The 22,454-nt window shown below is 43.1% G+C and overlaps 2 protein-coding genes across 2 annotated transcripts; one reads left to right on the top strand and one right to left on the bottom strand.

Annotated features, from left to right (window-relative positions):
• Positions 1-791: 791 nt before the first annotated feature.
• Positions 792-15,552, top strand: RHPN2 (rhophilin, Rho GTPase binding protein 2; the record flags this gene model as incomplete). The annotated part of the gene is made up of 13 exons (XM_010153011.1): positions 792-920; positions 3,794-3,869; positions 4,883-4,960; positions 5,590-5,714; positions 6,599-6,765; positions 8,943-9,130; positions 10,412-10,568; positions 10,927-11,046; positions 11,142-11,336; positions 12,083-12,159; positions 12,909-13,055; positions 13,851-14,006; positions 15,301-15,552. Coding segments are annotated over 13 exons (1,867 nt in total), but the record flags the coding sequence as incomplete, so codon positions are not given.
• A 4,373-nt stretch (positions 15,553-19,925) lies between these two features.
• LOC104503713 (chromosome unknown open reading frame, human C19orf40) lies at positions 19,926-22,103 on the bottom strand. The gene is made up of 4 exons (XM_010153010.1): positions 21,992-22,103; positions 21,231-21,370; positions 20,780-20,932; positions 19,926-20,168 (listed from the first exon to the last, which is right to left on the bottom strand). Exons 1-4 carry the CDS (start codon positions 22,101-22,103, stop codon positions 19,926-19,928), a joined length of 648 nt encoding a protein of 215 aa, XP_010151312.1.
• Between the last annotated feature and the right edge of the window lie 351 nt (positions 22,104-22,454).

Genomic DNA, 22,454 nt, shown 5'->3' with positions numbered 1-22,454 from the left:
ACCTGTGGTTATAGGTGACAGTTTAAGTCTTTTGGAAACAGTAATACTGTATGGGGGATCAGGTTAAGAATGGTGATAAAATAGCCTGAAATACACAAATAAGAAATCACACAGAAATGCTCGGGGAGGGGCTAAATACTAACATCCACTGTACTTGCAGTTCTAAACATCATGTCATGTAAACATACAAATGGCAAGAGGCAGGCAAACAAACAAACCCCTATTTGACAACGTAAAATTATAGAGAAAATTGCAATGTATTAAAAAAATTATCTCTACCTGTATATTTGGTTGTAAAACATTCTGTAGTAACAGTTTTATGGGAAAGGTTTTTTTTTTAATTCCTAAAATCAAAATTCTCAACAGACAATTTTCAACTTATAAAGTGGGGAAGCCTCTTTTGAAAAAACATCTTTCTCCACCCACCTCCACCCTCATATCTTCTAGGAAAAGATGACATACTCTAAAAATGGGATAGTGATTCTGTTTAAGGTGATTTAGTTTGTTGATTAATGCATCTGAAAATCAGCCTGACTCTTAATCACACAGAAGAACTTAGCACATAGCAAACCTCCTATGTGTCTGCCTGCTGTTACCTGGAAACTGTCCCAGGCTCTCTCTTGACAGAGAAAAGTAATGAATTCTGAAACGTGAGGTCTTGTATCATCTCTACGGAGATTTAAAAAAATCTTGAAAATGCTGAGAATGCTAGCAGTGGGGTCAGCCAAGTCATGTACAAACCCCTTTTTTCCCTCAGCAATAAAAAAAATTGCGTCTCTCTCTTTCTGCAGAGCAACCACCAACAACAAAGTACGCGAGCAGGTGCTACTGGAGCTGAGTTTTGTAAACTCAGACCTGCAGATCCTAAAGGAGGAATTGGAGGGACTTAATATCTCGGTAGAAGTTTATCAAAATACAGAGTAAGTATAAAGCTAAGTGACTCAATTATTAACAGATAATTTACCCTTAGAAACAGAATTGTTTCTAGGTGAATGTGAACGCTGGACAATAATTACGTGAAAGAGCAGAGAGCTTGATAGGAGGAGAACATATTTGGTGGTAGATTTGTTGACCAAGGGTTAGTCTGCGTATTTGTCTTTCGCTTGGGGAAGGTATGTGCCACTAATCCTTAGATACGGAGTTCCTTGGTGGAGGAGAGTATTGCGAGAGTTGAAAGCTCTTGAGGTTTCTGGGGCAAAAGGGACGCATGGCACCCAGCAGAAGTTCCAGGACCAGCGTGGCTAATTGGTTCAGTGTGCTCTGGAGTGAGGAAGCCTGCTGATACAATTAATACCTGTTCTCAGATGCAGTGCATCCAACAGCCCTCTTCAGCTGGAGAACAGAAGTACAACACTGATTTAGGGCTCACAGCAGATGTGAGGTGGTCTTTGAAGTGTGCGGTTCTGTGACAGAAATCCATGGCTAGGCCAGAGAAACTTTTAGTAGATGAAGTTGGAATTGTTCCAAGATATTGTTACAGGATGTATTTCCAAGTTTAAAGAGCACACTAAACTTGAAATTGCAATGGTTTCCTCAAAGGTGAAACTTCAAAGTTAAAGTTTACTCATTGCCTGAACGCTGCAATGATTTCTGTAGCAGTTAAATGTCTCGTTGCTCCTAAAACTCAACGTTTACTGTTTGATTAATGTTAGCAGCTCAAGACGCTAAGGGCTTTATATAAGGAGAGTATAATTTTGGGTCCCTTTTAGCACTGTTCTCAGTTAGGGGTTAACTTCCAGGTGGACTACAAGGAATTCTTAATGTAGGAGGACTAAGCACATTTCTGGTGGGCTGTCTTGCAGCTGAATGCTGACCTGATGGCAAAATAGCCACATTTCAGTTTTCTCAAAAAGAAACTTGTGCTAAAGTTCCTGTCCTCCACCTCCACAGCAAACTTTGACCACTGTTTGATGCAAAAATGTCTTTCGTTCAAGATTTTACCAGTCTTCATACACGCATGCAGGCGTAGAGAGCAGTATGAAGGTTATGGCTGTGGAAATGAGAGCAAGAATCCAGAGGAATTCCTTCTTCTAGCTAAAGAATAGTTGAAATATTTGGATTCCTAGTGAAGGTTGAACAGTAGGTCAGGCCCTAAGGCAGGTGGAGGCTTTGCATCTCTTCCCCAACCTGTTTTGAATGGTGTTTTACCTTTCTGATGCTGTTCACGCTGTGCTGTAAATGCTTTTTACGTTCATCAGCTAAAATAATTCGCTCCCTCTGTAAGTGCTCTCCAGCCTTTAATAGCCAATAGCTATTAATAGTTGCTCTTGGAATCTATTGTGCGTATAGTCATAAACATGAGGTCACACCCACGTTACTAGGTTAAGCTGTATTGTGTTACACCAGTCTGAAGGGTTGGCCTTCCCAGTCCTTGCCCACGTCTCAGCTGAACTGAGAAGCATGACACTATTCCTACCCAGTTCTGGAAATCCAGGATCACCTCCCTAGCTGTTCAGTCCCCCATGATGTCAACTCCATGGGTGTGGCACATTAGAAACCTAAAAAAATAAATTCAGTTCCTTTGAGTGACAAATACTCATGTCTACAGGGACTGTGGGAGGTACTAGAATTCTTTAAATCATTGTTAGGATTTCTTTTGCATGTGTCTCACTTCCTTTGGGGGAAAAAGTCTTGATATGGTTTTGTAAAAGTGTTGTGGTTTCTTCTAAAACGCTCATTAGAAATCGGGTGGTTTGCACTACCTGCAGTTCAAGGACAGCTTCCTCTGCTGAGGAAGCTGCACTCCTACACCCACCTTCCTGAGGTCAAATTTTCACCAGTAAGAAAGTGATTTGCTGATAAGACCATAAATGCGTCATCACACCTGTGGGATTTTGTAGTTGGTAATGGAACACTCTGAACAATGATACAGTGAATCTGTTTTCAGGAAAAATGAAAATATCAAATAAACCTTATAATTGCCCAGTACTGATCCATTGTGCTATGGATCTGGAAACAATTCTGTTGGTGGTTGGTTTGTTTTTTTAACAGGGTAATGTGTTTAGTGGAACAGCAATATATGTAGCTTTTGAGGGATAAATGGTGCTCTTGAATTCATAATAGTCTTTTTAGCTAGTGTTGTTTGCTGATATGATCCAGGTTTGAGTCTGTGATCCAGATGTGTACTCTCCTGAGGACCAGATTGTTTTAAGTCACAGTTCTCATTCTTATTGCTCTCTGATATTTCAGAGGTTGACTTGTTCAGAGGTTAATACCTATCGTTGTCCAGAAACTTCATCCTCAGACTTCCTATTCCCAGGCCTTTCACTGTTAAAGTGGGCATGCTTCGGCCCTGCTTTTCCCTGTGTTAGACACGTGCCACTTCTACATATGAAACCACTGGTAGCGTGTAAAATGCTGAGGATAGCCACAGCTAATTACCATAGCTCTTACCGTGACAGATCTCCTAGTGGCTGTGGAGCTGCCTTCTGTCCGTATAACTTGTACAGGTGTATAAAGGTTGAGGTAAATGGCAGTAAAGCAGCCTTAGGTCGTCTTTTCCCTTAAAGAAAAAATGCGCTCAAATTAAAAAACAAAACCAAAAAACCCAAACAAACAAAAAAAAAAAGAAGCTGTAGCTTTCCTCACTCACTGTCTTCTTGAACAGTCACAGACCGTTAAGCAGACTTTCTTGGGCAGGAAGGAACTGTTACAAACTATGGACCTTTTACCCCAACACCCATCAGCATATTAACTTTCTGTTAGCAAATGAAACAAAAGTAATTATCTTATCAGCAGACAAACAGAAGACATATTTCTGAGTCTTTTTGTGTTTTTGGTTTTTTTCCCCTAGAGAGACTTTCAGCATTCCCTTGGTACCTCTTGGCCTGAAGGAAACCAAAGAAGTAGACTTTACACTCCCCTTCAAGGTAAATTTCAGAGACACATTTCAGAATGTATAGTTAACAGAAATAACCTCCATTTCAGATTTGTTTAAAGAAGCAGAAGTAATTTATGTATAAATCAGTTTTAGGGAGAATAAAAACCGACATCACCATGTGTTAAAAATTACCCACCAGTTATTTGGGTCATTATTCACAGCCAACTGGAGAAGGAGTCAGAAGATGTTTTAAGAAATCCCACTTTAGAGACAGTAGAGTTGAACCAGAGAGAACAAAAATTCTTTCTACGGTTTTTGGTTCCAATAAGCCTATTGATTACTCCTTAGGAAGTAGTAATGAAGGTAATTAGTAGTCATTAAGTAAGTAATGAGGTCGGTGCAGCGATGCTCCAGGTTGCGCTAACCAGGCTGGCTCAGTTGGGAAGCAGTGTTGCAGCGTTAGCACTGCTTGTTTGTTGGCTGATGTAATTTTTTGGCTATTGGAGCCACCTCCAGTATTTTCGGACTACTGTGTGTAGTGCAATGTAGATTTTTACCGGATGATAAACCGCCTTATGTCACCATAGCATTTGTCTCTGCTTTTACTTCGGGAGGTTAATCTCCACGGGCAGGTTATGGTACCACTTTATGCCATTGCAGCTCAGTGCAATTCAACTGAACAAACATAGCTGACGAGAATTTGGCAGTCTTTCTGTTACTGAGTTTTTATGGTCACTTGATTCCCTGTTATTTTAGTTAACAGAGTTCATTTCTCCCTTTCAAACCCACTAAGTGGTGGTGTTTCAGAACCCAAGGCAGTTGCTGTAATAGGTGTGTTGTTACTTCACACCGGACTGAAATTTCTTGTCTCAGGTACCGAATGAAATGATGAGTTCCATTGTCTTTTTGTAGTCTCATTGCTATATGTTACTATACAGCTGACTGGAAGGGAGTGGACAACGTGCAAATCACAACGGAGTCAATTTTGTACTGTTTGCAACTGCAAAATTTCAAAGTTTTGTTTAACTTTAGATATTCCAATTTTTGACTTGTTGTCGTTAGGACTTTATTCTGGAACATTATAGTGAAGACAGTTCTGAGTATGAAGACGAAATAGCAGATCTCATGGATCTGAGACAAGTAAGTACGGCATACCCAGAGGTCCTTCAGCCTACTGTTGTAAATGCTAACGTTTGCATGGAACCTGAATGGGCTGCCAGTGCCTACACCGTACCGAATTCTTACTGATGGCATTTCTGAGACGTGGATGAGAGGTTTATGGTCTGAGCAGAGAACGAGTGAAGAAAAGGACAAAGCTATACAACATGACTGAACTGTTGACACAGCTTTGTAAATCTAAGATTTGTCTTACCTCCTTTTTTTACCTTAAAGTATTTAAATATAGCAGGGAGAGTGTTGGACTGAATGCATCTGGCAAAGGGTTGTAGGAGAATGGTGGTTATTTCTATTGTTTCCTGTATTATACTGGAAACATAAACTTTCTCTGTAGCTTTCATAAGGTACCTCCCATCTTGATGTAATTAACTCTGAGCCTTGCCAGATTACCGTTGCTTCCTTCAAGGTTGTGTGCTAGTGCTGTGCAGCTGAAACACTCTTATTTGGAATGCATCCATATGGCCTTAAGCTTACTCAGATTCCACGCATTTCTATGATATGCAGAAGTCCAATGGAAGCAGAGCTTTGTCCTTGGTGTTTCAGTAGTCATCCTGTAACAGAATAGACCTGATTTTAACCTCTCGTGTTTCCAGGCCTGCCGCACTCCTAGCCGAGATGAAGCTGGCATCGAGATGCTGATTAGCTATTTCCTTCAACTTGGCTATGTAGAGAACAGGTTTTTCCCACCCACCAGGCACATGGGAGTTCTATTTACATGGTAAGTGTGTAGTTCACGCTTGTCTTTTTTTCAGAACATGGTTAATCATTAACTGTCTTCTGTTTAGTTTGAAGCATGTCAGCGTGTTCCCCACCCCCCTGCGGCGCGTGGTGTCAATCTGGTTTTTTAGTGTTATGCGTAAACCTGGATACAGCACACCCTCTTCGGGCTTAGGGCGAAGTCATTGGCGAGGTGATGATTTGGGCGAAGGTTGGCACACGGGAAAATAATCTTCACTTTTGGACAGCTGCATGTGTTTCCTGGAATCCGAACATTAGTGCACAGAGCAGATGGGGAACGGGTCAGACCTTAATGCCCTTCCTTCCATTTCAAGAAGAGCATTTGGGCAGAAGAGTGGAAAAGTGACTTAATTTATTATAGTGGAGTGTTTACTACACCTATGAGCAAAGTTTAGCTCTGAATAGAGAGTTTTTATTTTTATGATGTGAAAAGGTGACTACCATGCAGCCAAGAGGAACTGTTAAGTTTCTAGGCATAACTACAAGTAGAAACTTGAAAATACAAGTTATAAAGGGCCTGACCATGCCAACAGTTGATCTTTGGCAACATCTGAGTGCGGGAACACAGCAGCACATACAGATACTTCCCCAGTATGCTCTCAGCCTCTGTGGCGTTTGATAGGCACTTTTGAGTTGGATGTAATGCCTGTGGAGGCTCTGCTGTTAAAACTGGGCTTCAAAGCCAGTCTCTGCCTTGCAGCACCTCCACTGTCCTCGCATGGTGATATTTCTGTTCACCTTCATTTTCACTGGAGCAGAACAATTATTAGGAATTCCACTGCTCTTTTGGAAAAAAAGAATGAAAATACCTGTTGTTTCAATGGGCTCTGCTGATCTTGACACCTCTAATATTTGTTTCCCAAGGTATGATTCCTTCACAGGTGTCCCAGTGTGTCAGCAAAATCTGTTGCTTGAAAAAGCCAGCATTTTATTCAACATTGGAGCCCTCTACACCCAGATTGGAACACGATGCAATCGCCAGACCCAGGCTGGACTTGAAAACGCTGTTGATGCTTTTCAGAGAGCTGCAGGTACAAATTGAAAAATGTTGAGAAAGTCTTTATGCAAATGTTCCTAATCTCATCCTGACATCCTGCCGATTTCTGCATTTCCCATTGACTTCATTACACAAAACCGGAGTAATAGGGAAATTCAAGAAGCCTGGTGAAGAGCTGAGATGAAGCATTAATTCGGAACCTGGCACTGCAGTCTGAACAGGCAGATAAAGACGTGAATAATGTGGTTAACGATTAATGAACTGCAGTTCAAAGGTCTGAGTAATAGCCCTAACAGCGACTACCTCACTGTTGGTTCTTTGTTTCACCAGCATAGCTGCTTTTACCTCAGTGATACTCCGTTGGTGCAAGATCTCTACAAGAAACAATTTAAAGGGTTGATAAAGGGCTTGAAACCTAGTGTTCCATCTGGTCTATTCAAAATTAATCTTAATGTGTTCTCTGGTGAAATTTGCAATTCATTGGAAGCTGGCTACATATTTACCATAGATTCCAAAGGCAAACAGGTCCAAAATACTCATTCTAATAAAAGGAATCATATCCCTTGAACTAACATGTCACAGAAGCTTTTAGGTTGGGTGTTTTTTTTTCCCAAGTAGATTTTTCTCATTTTTTGTAGTTGTCATCTGTGCTACACATAATGCCTAAAGGCAGTACACATATATAGTCGTTATGTACTGCAAGATTTATTCCTGCACTAACAACCTGTGGCTGTTGGTTTCCACTGTAGGGGTAGCTTTATCCGCTGCAAACTGGACCAGAGTTGGATTGCCATAAAACCTCTCTTTTGAATACATAGCTGTATTTAATATATATGTAGTATTTTTTCATTAATTTATTAAACGTTGTTTTTCAACCTTTTTATTTCATCTTAATGGAATGTCAGTACTTGAGAAATTTCCCCATCTTGCTGCTGTTCCTTCCATTTTGCGAATAAAAAAAAATCACTGCTTTTTTCACTTCAACCTATCTGCAGAACAGAATGACTTCTTGAACTGAAATGCATCAATTGCTACCACAGTACCTTTGCAGGGCCCCAGAGCCATGTGCTCAGGAGGCAGCGCATTGTACCTGTGCATGGCTCCGTAACACTGGTCATTATGTGGGTAGAGACATGACCTAGAGCGCGTGTTAACCGCTTCTCTGGGCTGAGTGGGAAGTGGTGTTCAGAGGTCACCCTCAGCAAAGCGCTTGGCATATCTCAAGAATGAAAAAATATTATTTCCTCCTTCAGTAGGGTGCTCCATCAGCACTTGTGGCATGCCTGGCAAGTTTGAGATTGGTTTTTTTGGTTGCAAAAAGGCAGAGATGGCCATAATTCAAATTTGCTTAAGGGCATATTAATAAGGGAGAAAAGATACAGGTGTAACGCAGAAAACGAAACATCTCAGAAACCGGTAGTAGGACAATACAGCGCGTACCCAGAACTAAGCATGGCAGCAAGACATAAGGTTACAGAAGCTGGGACACGGGAAAAGCCGAGGTCCTAACGTTACACCTTTGTAGTATTACTGGGAGTTAGCAGGCCAGGAGAACTCACTGGACCAGTTGGATGACGTGCATGCTGAAACTTACGCTGTTACTTAATATTTGCACTGCAGTTAATGTTTGTTTCTAGCATTTAGCAAATTAAAACAATTTGTATGTTGGTGGAACCAAATGTATAGAGCAGAATCTGCTGTTACCTTATTAAATATACCACTGTAGGTTACTTACTGGGACGCACAATGCACTTGGCAGCATCTGAAAAGGAGATTCAGAATTAATTAAGTTTGTGTTTGTGGTTCTTCCTTCCATCCCGGTGTTGGATGGCACCTTCCTTAGCATTGCGTAGGTTTCTTTTTCCTTCCTGTCCCATGTACAATCCCCAGCCTACCCCTCCCATATACAAGTCACGTTCAGTTCAGCGCAGCTTCACGGTCAGTCACCAGCAAATCTGAAGGTATTGCCCTTAAAACTTGCAGCTTCTGTTGCTCCTCTGCACTGTAGTTTTGAGAACTGTGCCTGGAGATGTTTGATGGGAATGCAAAGCCTGTAGGTCAGTTTAATTTCATGTGTCCCAAGAATCCCTTCAGATCGCTGTAGCACAATATTAGGAAGCGCTGCCAATCTTCATTACTGTGGTACGTGCTAGAATTAAGTTCACTTGTTTCTCTCTTTGAAATGCTGACAAAACCATTTTGTAATTTCAGGAGTCCTAAGCTACTTGAAGGAGACCTTTACTCACACACCAAGTTACGATATGAGTCCAGCTATGCTGAACGTACTGGTAAAAATGATGCTGGCACAAGCTCAAGAGTGTGTTTTTGAGCAGATTGGTCTTCCTGGAATACGCAATGAGTTTTTCACACTAGTGAAAATGACACAGGAAGCTGCCAAGGTAAAATACAAGACTTCAAATTTGTCTTTAAAATAACTGGTTACAGGGCTGTGTTACTAGCTACAGCCTCTAGTAATAGTAACAGAGTTTATTAAACCTAAATGTTAACAGCCATTACTGAAAACCAGAAGGGACAAGGGACAGCTCACAAGCTACGGTGAGAATCACGACTGTTGCGAAGATGAAAATATCTGCAGTTTAAATACCATTATTTTAGCACTGTCACGTTGTTCTGTTTTTCTTTAGCTCATAATTAGTGACATGCAATAGAAGTGTGCTGGAACCCCTGGGCAGTGAACTTGCCGAAGGTTTTTTACAAGCTGTTTATCATATTGCTCTCAAACAGTGCAGACCTTGTCCAGAGAACAACGTGGAAGGGGACAGGGTTGTTTGTGCAGTTCTCTGTTAAGTATTGAACACAACCTGTCTGTTATTTCCCAGCAGCTGGAGGTTATGCAAACCCAAAAAGCTTAAGTCCGAAAGAATAACTAGATTGTAACTGGGGGAGGACCCTGATGAGCAGTCAGACTGGGAACTGTCTTGGGACTCACCTGAAAAACGGGGAGGCGGGTTGTGCCCCAGAAGGTAGTGCTCATACTTGATGGAGGTTGTCAGGACCAAAAATGGGCTGTGCCAAGGTACGGACATGCTTTCTAAGCCATTTCAGGGTAGCAGATAGATAATTGGTTCCTCACTAGGTAAATGGGCAAAGCCTTTCCCACCAGCCCTGTAAAGCCACCCCGGCTTATCTGTAGGACTGGTCAGCGGCAGGGGAAGGGTCTCTGGATTCGGTCAGGTGGAGCTGTTTGACCCATTAAAGCAGCATTCCCTGCTTGAAAAGCTGTTTTCTTTCCTCTGCACAAAGGGTACTAGCCTGGCTTTAACTAGACCACACAAACTTAAGGCTTGAGAGGACTCCATGGTTTCAGAAGTGAAGCACAAACCTCCCGTGTGAGCAATATGCTTCACTCCTTTTTCCGCTGAATTAACCCAACGGGACGTATTTGTAAATTAAAAAGTGTTCATTATATGATGCTTTTACTGAACTTTCCAGCCACATAGATTGGCTTAAGCCACCTGCACAGTTGTTTTGCTTTTCTTGTAAGGAGAAATCCAGAGATGGAATTTCAGCTTTTCTTAAAACTTATTCCCAATTCTTTCTAGACATCTCCCTGATGTGCTGCATGTGAAGTTACCTTGAAGTGGAATATAATATCCCTTACTTGAGCTCCTAATAACTAATGCTAAATTCTCGTATTTCAATGCTGTGCTTTATTTTAGGTGGGAGAAGTTTATATGCTGGTTAACACTGCGATGAATCAGGAACCAGTGAAAGAGAATATCCCCTATTCCTGGTCTAAACTGGCACAGATCAAGTCAGACCATTACAGAGCTCTGGCGCATTACTTCATCGCCACAATTCTGTGTGACCATGAACGTAAGAACCATACGTTTTCCGTATATTCATACAAATAACAATAGTAAACACTTAGAGTTATAGGTTGGTCTGTGAGTAAGACTAGGAGCCAGGAACTTTGGGGTGCACTGTATGTTAATCTGGGGACAGTTTCCCGTTCAGCGACGAGGCCGTGCTTTGGTTTGGCATATAAGTATTACTTGCGTACTGCAGATGACAAAACTCATAGGAGTCCTAAAAACTTGAAATTCCCATCCACATATATGTGTAGAAGGATTTGACTGCATTTGGAGAGGGTCATAATAACTGCGCAGCAGGACACGGGGAGGCAGAGGGCAGCAGGTGTGCGCCAGCTGATGTTCTGTGTCGACTGTTGCAGTGCAGTCTGGCGACGATGAAGACCAGCAGGAGAAGGCCTTGTCCCAGGTGTATGACTGCATGCCTGAAGGACTGCTGGTGCTCACCGTTTTAAAGGACAAAGCTCAGCGAAAGCAACTAGGTAACGGCCACTTTCACCCAGCTGCTAGATCCAGTTCGAAAAGCACCTGGTGCGCATTGTCTGTGGCGGACAACCAACCGTTTCTGATTTTTCAGGGAAAGCACACTTACGCAAAGCCGTTGTTTACCACGAAGAAGCCCTGAGAGTCTGTGGTCTGTGCAAAAAGCTGCGAAACATCGACGTTCTTCAGGAGGTTCTGACAGCCGCACACAAGCGCTCGCTTCTCAAATACGCTCGGCAAGAGACGGAAGATGACTTTCTCTGTCTGATCCAGGCTCCGGATGTCCTTCGTATGTATATGCAGCTGGGGAGCCAGGGTGTCTAACCATACATGTTTATGGTTTCACAGGGTTTCTGCCTTTGGTTTCTGTGTACGTATGTTACGCACCCATACAGCATACAAGGAATGTTTAGACAGTATAGAGCAACTCACATACTGTACATTTGAGTTCAGGTTCCCTAAGCGTTTCCTCAAACACAGACAAATGAATTTTGTTACAGCTGCTTTACAGTGTTCCTGGCTCTGGCCACATCGTTTTCTACGGTAGATAACAATGGTTATTATTTAGAATTCAGCTTTTTTTTTGGTGACTACCTTGTGAGCTAAAAAGAATGGGGAAGGCTTAAAAGCTACCATCCTATCAGGGGAAGCTAGTAACTGTTTCTTGTAGCAGAACTCTGTTACTGGTCTAAGCTGTAGACTCAATTTGTCTGCTATGGGTTTTCCCCAATTCTTTCTTCTTCGGAAGCATTGGGAAAGGATGAGTGCTGGTTTTAAATATTTCAGACTAAGGAGAATGGCATGGTTTTGTTTGGATGGAATGTTGTAAAATTTCTGTAATGATACTATGAACTCTGAAGATATTTTTAAGGCAATTCAGATTTCGCCTTACAAATTTCCACAAAACTGCGTTTTTCTACAGCCTGGTATGAATTTAGGAGGAATCTGTTTGGCTCGGAATACAAGAGAAATAAATGTATGTGTCTTTGAACTAATACTTGAGAGAAAATTGATTTGCCTTTCTTTTTGTTCTAGCTAAAACTGAGCATAAAATAGAAGCAATCCCTCCTCAGTTTTCCAAGGTGAAAGTGAAAGACTTCTTCCACAGGCTGGTACGTAACATGCTAACGCCGACCAACCTGTCGCTTTGCTAGCACCTACTCGCTTGACGGGAGGGAAGGGACACAACTGTTTTAGCTTGAAAACTGATCCTGTAGTAAGTGGGGTTTTCTCAGAAGGCACTGGAGATCCCTCCTGGCTTCAGAGGAGTGAGTCAGCTTGAGACGAGCGAAGGCGAAAAGTGCCCTTTGGGTTTGCACAGCGTTCGTTGCACGCTGCTTCCGTGAAATCCTGGGAAGTTTTGGCGGGTAACTTTGTACAGCTTAACGGCGGGGAGAAACGTGGTAGCGGGAGGGGGGCATGCAGGATGTCTCAGGGTGCGTGCTACAAAGCCAGTCTTTGCCCTCTGATGCACACGGGATGCCCCAAAGGGAGCTGGCAGTTGAGGTGGTTAGGATCAGAATACGCAGTGTTTCATCCTCTCCTCCAAATGCAGTAATACGGGACCTTAGAGCCTGCTGCAGCCACAAGGTTCTGCGCACCTTACCAGAGATCCTGGAACAACCTGGTAGTTGCTCTCAGCCCACTCTGTCTGAAGTGTCACCTGAAGAGTCACGAAGTAGGGCTGAGCACTTCCAGGGACTTAAACTTCTGTGATAAATCTCGCCGTTCCATTTCAGCGGAAGTAGCTGGAAGTTAACCTGAGTAAAACCTACATAAGATGAGCTTAAAGCAGCATAACTTAAGAAATGAGAAATGCTTACTTGTGAATGTCAGTAAACCAGCATGTGCCTTCTTCCAGGGCCCACTGACAGTGTTTTCAGCCAAGCAGAGATGGACGGCTCCACGTACCATTCACATCCACCACGAAGCCGGAGAGCTGGGATTCAGCCTCAAAGGAGGTTCACCAGTACAGATTCATTGTCTTGATCCAGTTTGTTCTGCAGCAGTAAGTCTGTTGGTGCAATATTAATAATTTGTCTCCAGGCATTACAGCCTGGTAAATGCAACTTCAGCTTGTTTGCCCTGGGGAGTGGGGTACCTGCTGAGTTCTGCAATACTGCAGGACAGTCGGTTCACATAATCTAAACACATTTTCAGTGCTGTACACACCTTAGAAGTTCTGTGTCCCTGACATCATGCTAAACTAGAGCTGATTTCTTCCTCTGCTCATACTTGATGAAGTCCCAAATAATAAAAGCAAATGTTATTCCCCATCTAATTCAGAAAGTTGGAAAGGATAAAGGCTTTAGAAAGTAGCAACAACAAGGATGAGGATCAGGAAGGGAAGGCAAGGTAGCATGTGCCCAAGGGGAAATAACATATTATTGGCTTTGAGTATGTTGTTCTTTTTTGGGGGAGAAACAAAGGGATAAAGCAGCACGCGGTGAAGAGCATCATTTAGCTACAGGAAAAGCCGAAGCAACCACAACAGTACAAATTAAAATACTGAAGAAATAGAAAGTAAAGGTTTCACTGACTTGAGGAAAGTGCCATAAAAGCCAACATTTGCGTATGCCAGAATCCCTTTTATCAGTGGTAACTCCAGCAGGTAGTTTGCATACTTCAAGTTGCATGTTTCTGTGTCACACGTACGCTTCTGTTCTACCTGTCTGTCCAAACAATGGTTTTACAGCATCGAAGACAGATACCTGCCCCTTTAGGGCAGATACTGTGTGTTGACAAAAACACTTTACGCATCTTCGTAATTCCAGATGATAACCTGTGCAAAATCTTTTGACAGTCCATGGGCCTAAAGGAAGGCGACTACATTGTTGCCGTTGGTGGTGTGGATTGCAAGTGGCTTGGAGCGAACGAGGTGCTGGGAAAACTGAGGAGCGTGGGAGAGCAGCCCATTGAGATTGAGGTTATCAGTTGCCAGGATACAGCAGCGTCTGTGGTATGTAGTGGGGCAGATACGCTCTGCGGATGGGATGTGTGAGTGTTTGCAGTTTCCTGGCTTCAGACCCTGATGAATGTTTACTGTCACGTAGCCAGACATCCCATTCCACCAGTGAACATATAAAGCAGTCAGGCATGGGTTCAGTTTTAAACTGTTTTCATGACTTAGCAAGCTACAGTACAGTCCGTGTGCCTAAGAATGGTGCTGGGTTGCTGTTTTTTTGCAGTGGAGCTGCTTAGATTAATTGCATTATAAATTCCAGGGCATATTTTATTATCCCTTAACTCTTCCCAGAGCATGAAAATACTGTCCCCTTCAGTGTTGGAAAAGCCACAGTGAAACAATAATGGAATGAAATAGAACATCCACCACAGCGTGCTTATTTTCTATGCACTGTTAGCATAAATGATCCGTGGCTTTTGTGTTAGATCGCAGATTAATGCACGTTTTGGTTTTTTTTGTTTTGGTGGACTTTAACTGTCTAGTGAGTTACTGAGCTGCAGTACAATGTTTAGACTAAGGAAAAATGATCACAAGATTAAAAAATGTTAAGCTCCAAATAACCTAAATTTATTTGTAGTGTGAGAGAACCTGTAGCTCAGCTAAATCCATGGCTTTGTGCTTCTAACATTCCCTGGCAAGCTCGGGGACTGCAGTATTGTTGCCTTGGAAGTGATCAAAGTGCTCTTATTGCTGTTAGGTTTTCTTGTTTTGCTTAAGAAGTTGGGTTTCCTTACTGAAAATAAGGAATTGCACACCTGCCTTTCCAGGCTGCTCCTGGAAACAAAAGGCTAGAATATACTCACATAGCTTCAGGGCATGGCTAGGAGACAAAGAAGGATCCCTGCCTTTCAGGCATCCCAAAAGAATGCCCTGCAGTAGCTCCTGTCACAGTTGCAATCAGCATGAAACCTGTCCAGGGATGGCAGAAGGGCTCCCTGTTCTTTGCACAGCAAGAACTACGAACTTGAGCTTTGTAGGGAGGTCAGCGCACGTATCGTGTAGTCGCGCGGGAAGCCAGTGAGTGCTAACTGTAACAGCCTGTGGAAAAGGCGCGCGAGCCCCTTCCCACTTCGCCCAACATACCCCTGGGTCTGGCTGCGAGGGCGGAGGGCGGAATACCAGCACGGCAGCCCTGTGACGGCCCGGTAGCCAGCCAGGATGGCGTTAGCCCAGAAAGCCTGCTGTAGGCTGCCTTGGAAAGCCACTTGCACAGTAACCATTTGTGATCCTAAAAGTTTTGACCCATTTTGGATGACTGATTCTTACAGTGCTTTTCTCTTTCCTTCAGCACAATAAGAGTGCAACTTACTCTGTGGGAATGCAGAAGACCTACTCCTTAATCTGTTTAGCCATGGAAGAGGATAAGATTGATCAGACCAAGAAAGCCCCCCTGAAACTGCCTTTCCTAAGCTGGGGAACTAAAAACAGACAGAAAGCTGCAAGCACGCTCTGCCTGCCTTCAGCTGTGGCTGGCAGCTCGCAGGCTAAGAAGAAGCTTTCTCCCTTCACGCTCCTGAACACGGAAAGCTCGCTCTACTGAGGTGTTCAGAAGGATCTGTTAACGTGACTGTTTCTTTGTGTGTAAAATACGTTGATCCATTTTATGTGTGTGTATAAATCGAGACAAATGCCACCGACTTCATTTACTGTGGATTGAGCCGGTATGAAGGTCAGAGGCAGGCAAAAAGGGTAAAACGTGAGGATATGAAGGTTAGGATAGTATGGAGCAGGAGTGTGGAGAGGATAACATTGCTTACAAACGTGAGGATATGAAGGTTAGGATTAAGTGGGTTGGGAGGTGTGGAGCAGCAGTGTGGAGAGGATAACATTGCTTATGTAAGGACTGATTCCTTTGGAATTTCAAAATACAGTAGCACAACTAATTTTTTTATGAGAGAGGGAGTTATTTATGACAAACCTGATGCTGCAGGGGGACGCCTTAAAGGACAGGTTGCTGTAAAAGTTTAGAGTCAGTAATAAATCACTTAACATGAAAGAACTAGTCTTACAGCCCCAGGAAGAGAGAACGATGGTATTGAGAGGAACTAGCCTTGTGCTGGGGGCCGTGTGATGTAGCTGTGGGTTTTGTGCACAGACGTTCCCTTTCTGAGGGCAGTTTGGTGAATGCACCTACAGTCAGTGTAACTCTGGACGAGAGTTAGAAGGCTTAGAAGTCAGAAGATCTTTTGAACTACAAAAGGCCTTTACTCTGCTCTTTTTCTGATCTAGGTTACATTTTATACGCCTGCTGATTCAATTGTTAGAACGGGCTTTGTTCCAAACTTGAAATTATTTAACCTACTTACCGCAAGACTTGGATCTCATTAGTCTTGGTAAAAATTGTAGCTGTGGAACAGATCTGAAAACAGACACATTCCAGCATATTGATGAAGAGTACGTAAGTTGTGGCGATGCTTAAAGAAGAAAGTGTAAGTGCCAGATTATTTATTTACTATCACAAGTACAAAACCAGATAGATATAAAATCCTCCTCCCCTTGGAACCATTCACAAGCAAATACTGGCTGTATATATATATGTATAAAGGAGGGAGACAAAAAAAATAGCATGAGCACATCTTTTGAGCTGCTTCTATTTTCTGAAACTGAAATGAAGTGAAAATGGCTAACACTGCAGTGTTAGTTAACATTGCCATCTACAGAGTAGATATATGCTGTTTGATACTCAAAACTTGAAATAACGGAAAAGTTTGCGTCTGGGTGTAAACTTTGAAGCTGTTTATTTTTAGTTTCTGTAATAGGTGTAAATATGTTGATGACACTTATTTAAGAATCAGATGCTGCTGTTTAGTAGTAGCTTTTAGTTTCTGCTCCAGCTTGGGTGATACAGCAGAATTTACAGGTTCTCACTATTTGCTGCTGGCATACCTCTTGCACTTGCACGCTTTTGTAATGTTACTTACAGTGATCTAAGAAACTGTCTTTCTTACAAGTTCCTGTATTATACAGAGAGTGTTAATGTGTTTCTCGCTTCCCTATAAAGATTACAATAAAAAGTAAGTTGTAAATTACTTGACTCACCTATCCTTAGAGGAGTTATTCTCCATGTGTGTTCGTAGTAATGCTTCCTGTGCACGCACCAGCAGTCACACACCAGTGTGCAAGGCCCTGCTGTACAATGTTCCATGCAGAAGAGATTTACTCTGCACGTGTGGCTAAAATTACCATCCAGCTGCTGGGCTGCAACAAGCCCCTGCAACGCTCCAGGCTTGGAGGTGAGGTGCTGGGAAGCTGCCTGGTGGAAAAGGACCTGGGGGCTTGGTCGACAGCAGCTGAATGTGAGCCTGCAGTGTGCCCCGGTGGCCAAGAAGCCATCCTGGCCTGTATCAGGACAGTGTGGCCAGCAGGACCAGGGCAGGGGTCCTCCCCCTGTACTAGGCACTGCTGAGGCTGCACCTTGAACCCTGGGGTCAGTTTGGGCCCCTCACTCCAAGAAAGACACTGAGGGGCTGGAGCGTGTCTGGAAAAGGGAACAGAGCTGGGGAAGGGTCTGGAGCACAAGTCCTGTGGGGAGCAGCTGAGGGAACTGGGGAGGTTCCGCCTGGGGAAGAGGAGGCTCAGGGGAGACCTTACCACCCTACGACTGCCTGAAAAGAGGGTGCAGAGGGGGGATGGGGGTGGCATCAGTGACAAGTGATAGGGCAAGAGGAAATGGCCTCAAGCTGTGCCAGGGGAGGTTTAGACTGGATATTAAGAGACATTTCTCTACTGAAAGGGCTGTCACACATCGGAATGAGCTGCCCAGGGAGATGGTGGAGTATTTCAGAGGGAGGACGAGGTGCGTATAGGGTCAGGGTTTAGCAGTGGCATAGCAGTGTTAGGTAACCGGTTGGTCTTTTCTAACCTAAAGAATCTATGGTTCTAATGAAATCTTTGGCAAAGTCACATGACTCACCCTTCTATCTCTTCATTTCTCTTAACCCACTACTATAGTCTTCCTGCAGATATCTCCCCCCTGAGCTGTATGATTAACTGCCTTTCCCTTCCCATTGTCACACTCACCAGTCCTTGAGGAACGGTGGGGGTGGGGTCTTTACAGGTCAGTTGAAGTCAGAAGTTGTCCTTCTCAGTCACCATGTGCAGACATACATCCTATTTTCTGCCAACTAACCAAAGACTCCTTCGACAGCGAGTGGGAACCAACAGCTTGCTTAAGGCAAATACTAATTTCACAGCAAGTTCTGTTCTTGCTCAGACACGTTTCTATCCACAAGGATACTGTGAAGCCCTAAAAATAAAGGTTTGCAATAGATGAGTAGTTCAGCCTGTAACTCCACCAGCACTAACTGTTACTACTGAACTTTATTCAGTGCACTGAAGAGATGGCCGTTGGAATTAGAAGGGTGTTTGCCTTGCACATACCTTTAGATGGGAAATCCAGTCTCCATAGCAGTGACAAAGTCTGAGAGAGGGGGAATCAAATCTAAACAACTTTCAGATTTATAAAGAAGCTTAAGCATTCCCTAGTTGTAAAGATACAGTATCTTGTTCTGTATGTCTTGAAATGCTGATTATTCAGCAAATTAAATATTTATGCCTGAATTCTAGGTGTATTTTCATCCCCAGTAAGGAATCAATATAGATGACAGGTCTATCTGCTGTCCACGCTAGCCAGGGGGTGAGATGGGCTATGAACGTGCCAAGGTTCTGTTACTCGCTGCTTCTTACCTTACAAAAGGGACTTGAAAATCCTGCTTAACTGCCTTCCTGCTGTGGCCCAAAAACCCCAGCACTATGAAAGAAGCTTTTCACACACCTCCTTTATGTGTAGATAAGGCAAAAGGCAACTTCCTCCTTGCTAAATAGGATAAAAATATAATCTAAAGTAAAACACAAGATCTCAGGAAAAATCAATCCTCCTCTTCACAAATTACCTTTGAAAGATAAATAGTGGAAGAACAGGATGAATTCTCATTATTTTCTTTGTGGCATATAATTGATATTATATTAAATTTAAAACTTAGTTTACATGTTAATTATTAATTATAATGTATTAGTTACTATTATCCCAACCTATATTCAAGAGCATAACAAAAATTAACCAAGGTTTGGGATATTAGACACAAGGGAACAAATTTGATGATACCCTCTGTACTGAAAAAGCAACCAGAGAAGTAAGTTAGTGTAAAGTCAAAGAAGTTCTTCCCGGAGAGGGTGGGGAGGCACTGGGACAGGTTGCCCAGAGAAGCTGTGGATGCCCCATCCCTGGAAGTGTCCAAGGCCAGGCTGGATGAGGCTTGGAGCAACCTGGTCTAGTGGAAGGTGTCCCTGCCCATGGCAGGGGGGTTGGGACTGGATGGTCTTCAAGGTCCCTTCCAACCCAAACCATTCTGTGGTTCTGTGTATTCTAGTAGGGCTTTCCAAAGGAACTGGAGAGGGTATCACAGTATTACACTGAAGTGATGTATGCTAACTTTTTTAAAGCACTGTCACTCACATCCCCAGTTACTGAGAAGATAACACCGCTGTCAAGGGTTAGCCCCAGTAAGCCCCCAAGTACCACTAACACTATTCCAAATAAAACCAGCACAACCACCCACATATTAACACACTGTTTATTGCTGGAAGACAACAGTAAGCAAGCAAATTGCTTTTCCATTTTTTTTTCCTGTGGATGCTGAAAAAGACAGCTTTCTGACTTTTTTTTGTACAAGATAGATGCAAACCACTTCACAGCCCTCTTCCCGAGGTAGTTTTCACAGCTCTATCTACAAAAGCAGAACAGCTGTAAAGGAGCAGCAGCAGAGAAATACCTAGACAACTAGTCAACACCCTCCAGTTGTTATTGGGATTATGGAAATTACCATAGGATGTAATTATTAAAACCAAGATTTTATAATTCACAAGAAACAAACAAAAAGTCTTGGTTTTCCAAAACAGCACTATGCATGCATGTCAGGAACATAAAAAAGTGTAAATTTGTTGTGCTACCGTTTGTCCAACGACCGGCTCGAGCTCCTCGACCGACGCGTTACAAAGCCGGTGGATGCTTCCAAAATGCTGCAGTAAAAGCAAAGCTTTTGTTTTCCCAACTCCTGGAATTTGTTGCACTGTCCGAAACAGCGATGGCTCTGCCAGCTGAGAACATTGTTTACGAAGAAAGGGGTTACTGTTGTGATCCTTGCTTTGTTCCCGGACCTGAGGCAGAACAGAACCGTAGGTGACAGTGAGTGGCCCCTGCTGGAGCTCTGGAGCTGGTTTTCAGAATAGCTTCACCTCAGGAGTTCAGCGCAGTCACTAGGAAGTTTTAAAAACAAGCTGCCTCTGCAGTGTGCCCCCTTACTAAGGGTTTGCATGCAGACCCACAAGCCCCACCAGGACACCAACCACGCATCAACACAATGCTCTTGTCAGCTTTTTGATGCAGTCAGAGAAGATACAATGGAAGGGAGAAACAACAGAAGAACAGAGTTTCCCCAGCCTCAGACAAAGGAAAATCTCGAGTCGGTTTTGCCGGAGAACTTAAGCGAGGATTGCCTGATGCTATCCAGCAGCACCTGAGTGCAAGGCCACATGAAAGAAAACCCAGCACTGGTTTCTTTTAAATTGTTTGCCTTTGTTTCCACTGAACTATACTACCATGTTGCTGTTGCAGGACATTCATTCCTGACGTTCAAACAACAAGGTATGTTGCGTTCCTTTAAGATCCCACATATTCTTTCAGAAATGAGCTGTGATTGTGGGAAAACGGTCATTCTCCCCACATCCCACGTTTTAATAAAGGTTTGTCCACAAACATAACAACTTACTAGCTGAGTAATAAGTTGAGAAGCTTCTGCTTGATTTGCCACAGGAAGCAACACCATTCCAAGTTCTAGCACAACAAGCTTTTGTACTGCTAAGAAGTACTGATCACTTATTTGGGTTTTCTCTACAATTACAATTCCCCAGTAACTGCTGCCCTGTATTGGAAAGAAAAAAGGCCCTTGTTAATGACAAGCTGACGCAACGCACCACAGAAAACTTATGTCAAGTAGGAGCTGCCTGAAAGAAATCAGGGGAAGAACAGAAGTTGCAGCAACAGTAGGTTTGATAGGGCATTATTACACAGCTGCTAATTGTTTTGCTTTCAGGTGGAAACCATCACAAAAGTTTAGCTCCCATAAAAAATAAAAATAACATAAGAAGAATGTTTTCAGAAGCATGGAATAAACAAACACCAGCTGGAAACTTTTCCTTTTCTCTTTATGGAGCACTTACATTTCTAAACCGAACCAGTCTTCGTCTGAATTCATTCCCTGCAACCAAATCTGCTTCGGAAATATATAAAATGCAAGTATTGTTTGAAAGATGAAAATCCACAAGTCCCAAGCCATCTTCAAAGATGAGCCTAATTTTCCCTTAAGGTAAGATTGTTAAAAGAAAAAATACAGTCATTAAAAATATACTAATAATCACAGCACAACCTTCCTAATGTGTCGATAACCCTAGTGACTTGACAACAGCTTCATATTCCTTAAAAGCATTTGTCCTCTTCAAAGAAAACTGGTACAAGCAACCCAAATTACTGTGTGATGCCTTCAGTAACGCCAATTAATAGCACTTCTAAACTACAGACCTGAGAGTGTGATAACTTCTCAGTAAACTCTGGAATTGAGCAAAAATATCACAGGCTATTCTAAAAGGTAGTTTGCCGTGCCAACAGATGGCAGCGCAGTCCCAGCATCCATGTAAATTCCAGGGACTTCACTGGAGATGCATATTCACAAGTAGCCCACTGCTGTGGTTCCCAAGCAGCAGACGCTTCTGTTCTACATTGCTATGGAAACAGGACAGAACTGGTCATGTAGATGCACGACAGGCAAATAGGAATTTTCAGCCCACTATGAGAGGCTGCACTACAAATATGGGACAGTCAGGCACAGAGCAAAGCATATTCCAGTCAACCTGAACCGTACAAAAGGATAGAGGGGAATGCTTTGCCGGAATTGTTTTTTCTCTCCCAATTTGTTTGTGGTTACCTTGTAGCCTTTGAGCCACCTCTGACCCTCTCCACTTCTCATGCCCAATCACATGCCCATAAGGGACAACTATAGATCCTGCTGTCACAGGCAAGTTTGCCTTCACTGCCATCAGACCTCCTTTACCTCAGCATCAGTCACACTCTAGAAAGAAGTGTGGAAGAGATATTAACACATTTTATAAACCCGTTCCGAACTTAATTTTATTATTAAAACTCAGAAGATGTAACACTCCGGCAGACACACCATCTACCTTACAGTTAGCACACCAAAATCGGGAAGCAGTTCATTCTCCGTACTTGAATACAGGCCGTGGGTTTGCAAACTCCATTCCCAACTTCGCCCGTCATCCTGTACGAAACCTGAACGAAGACGGCAGAAAACCCACCGCACACCACCTTTTCCATGCCTTTCTCCCCCCCCGCCGGGAGAGCCGGCTTCACTTCCAGAGCTGCCTCCAGCG

The sequence above is a fragment of the Eurypyga helias genome, unplaced genomic scaffold, assembly GCF_000690775.1.
Source record: "Eurypyga helias isolate BGI_N326 unplaced genomic scaffold, ASM69077v1 scaffold6446, whole genome shotgun sequence".
NCBI classification, from domain to species: Eukaryota; Metazoa; Chordata; class Aves; order Eurypygiformes; family Eurypygidae; genus Eurypyga; species Eurypyga helias.
This window is presented reverse-complemented; position numbering and strand designations above follow the sequence as displayed.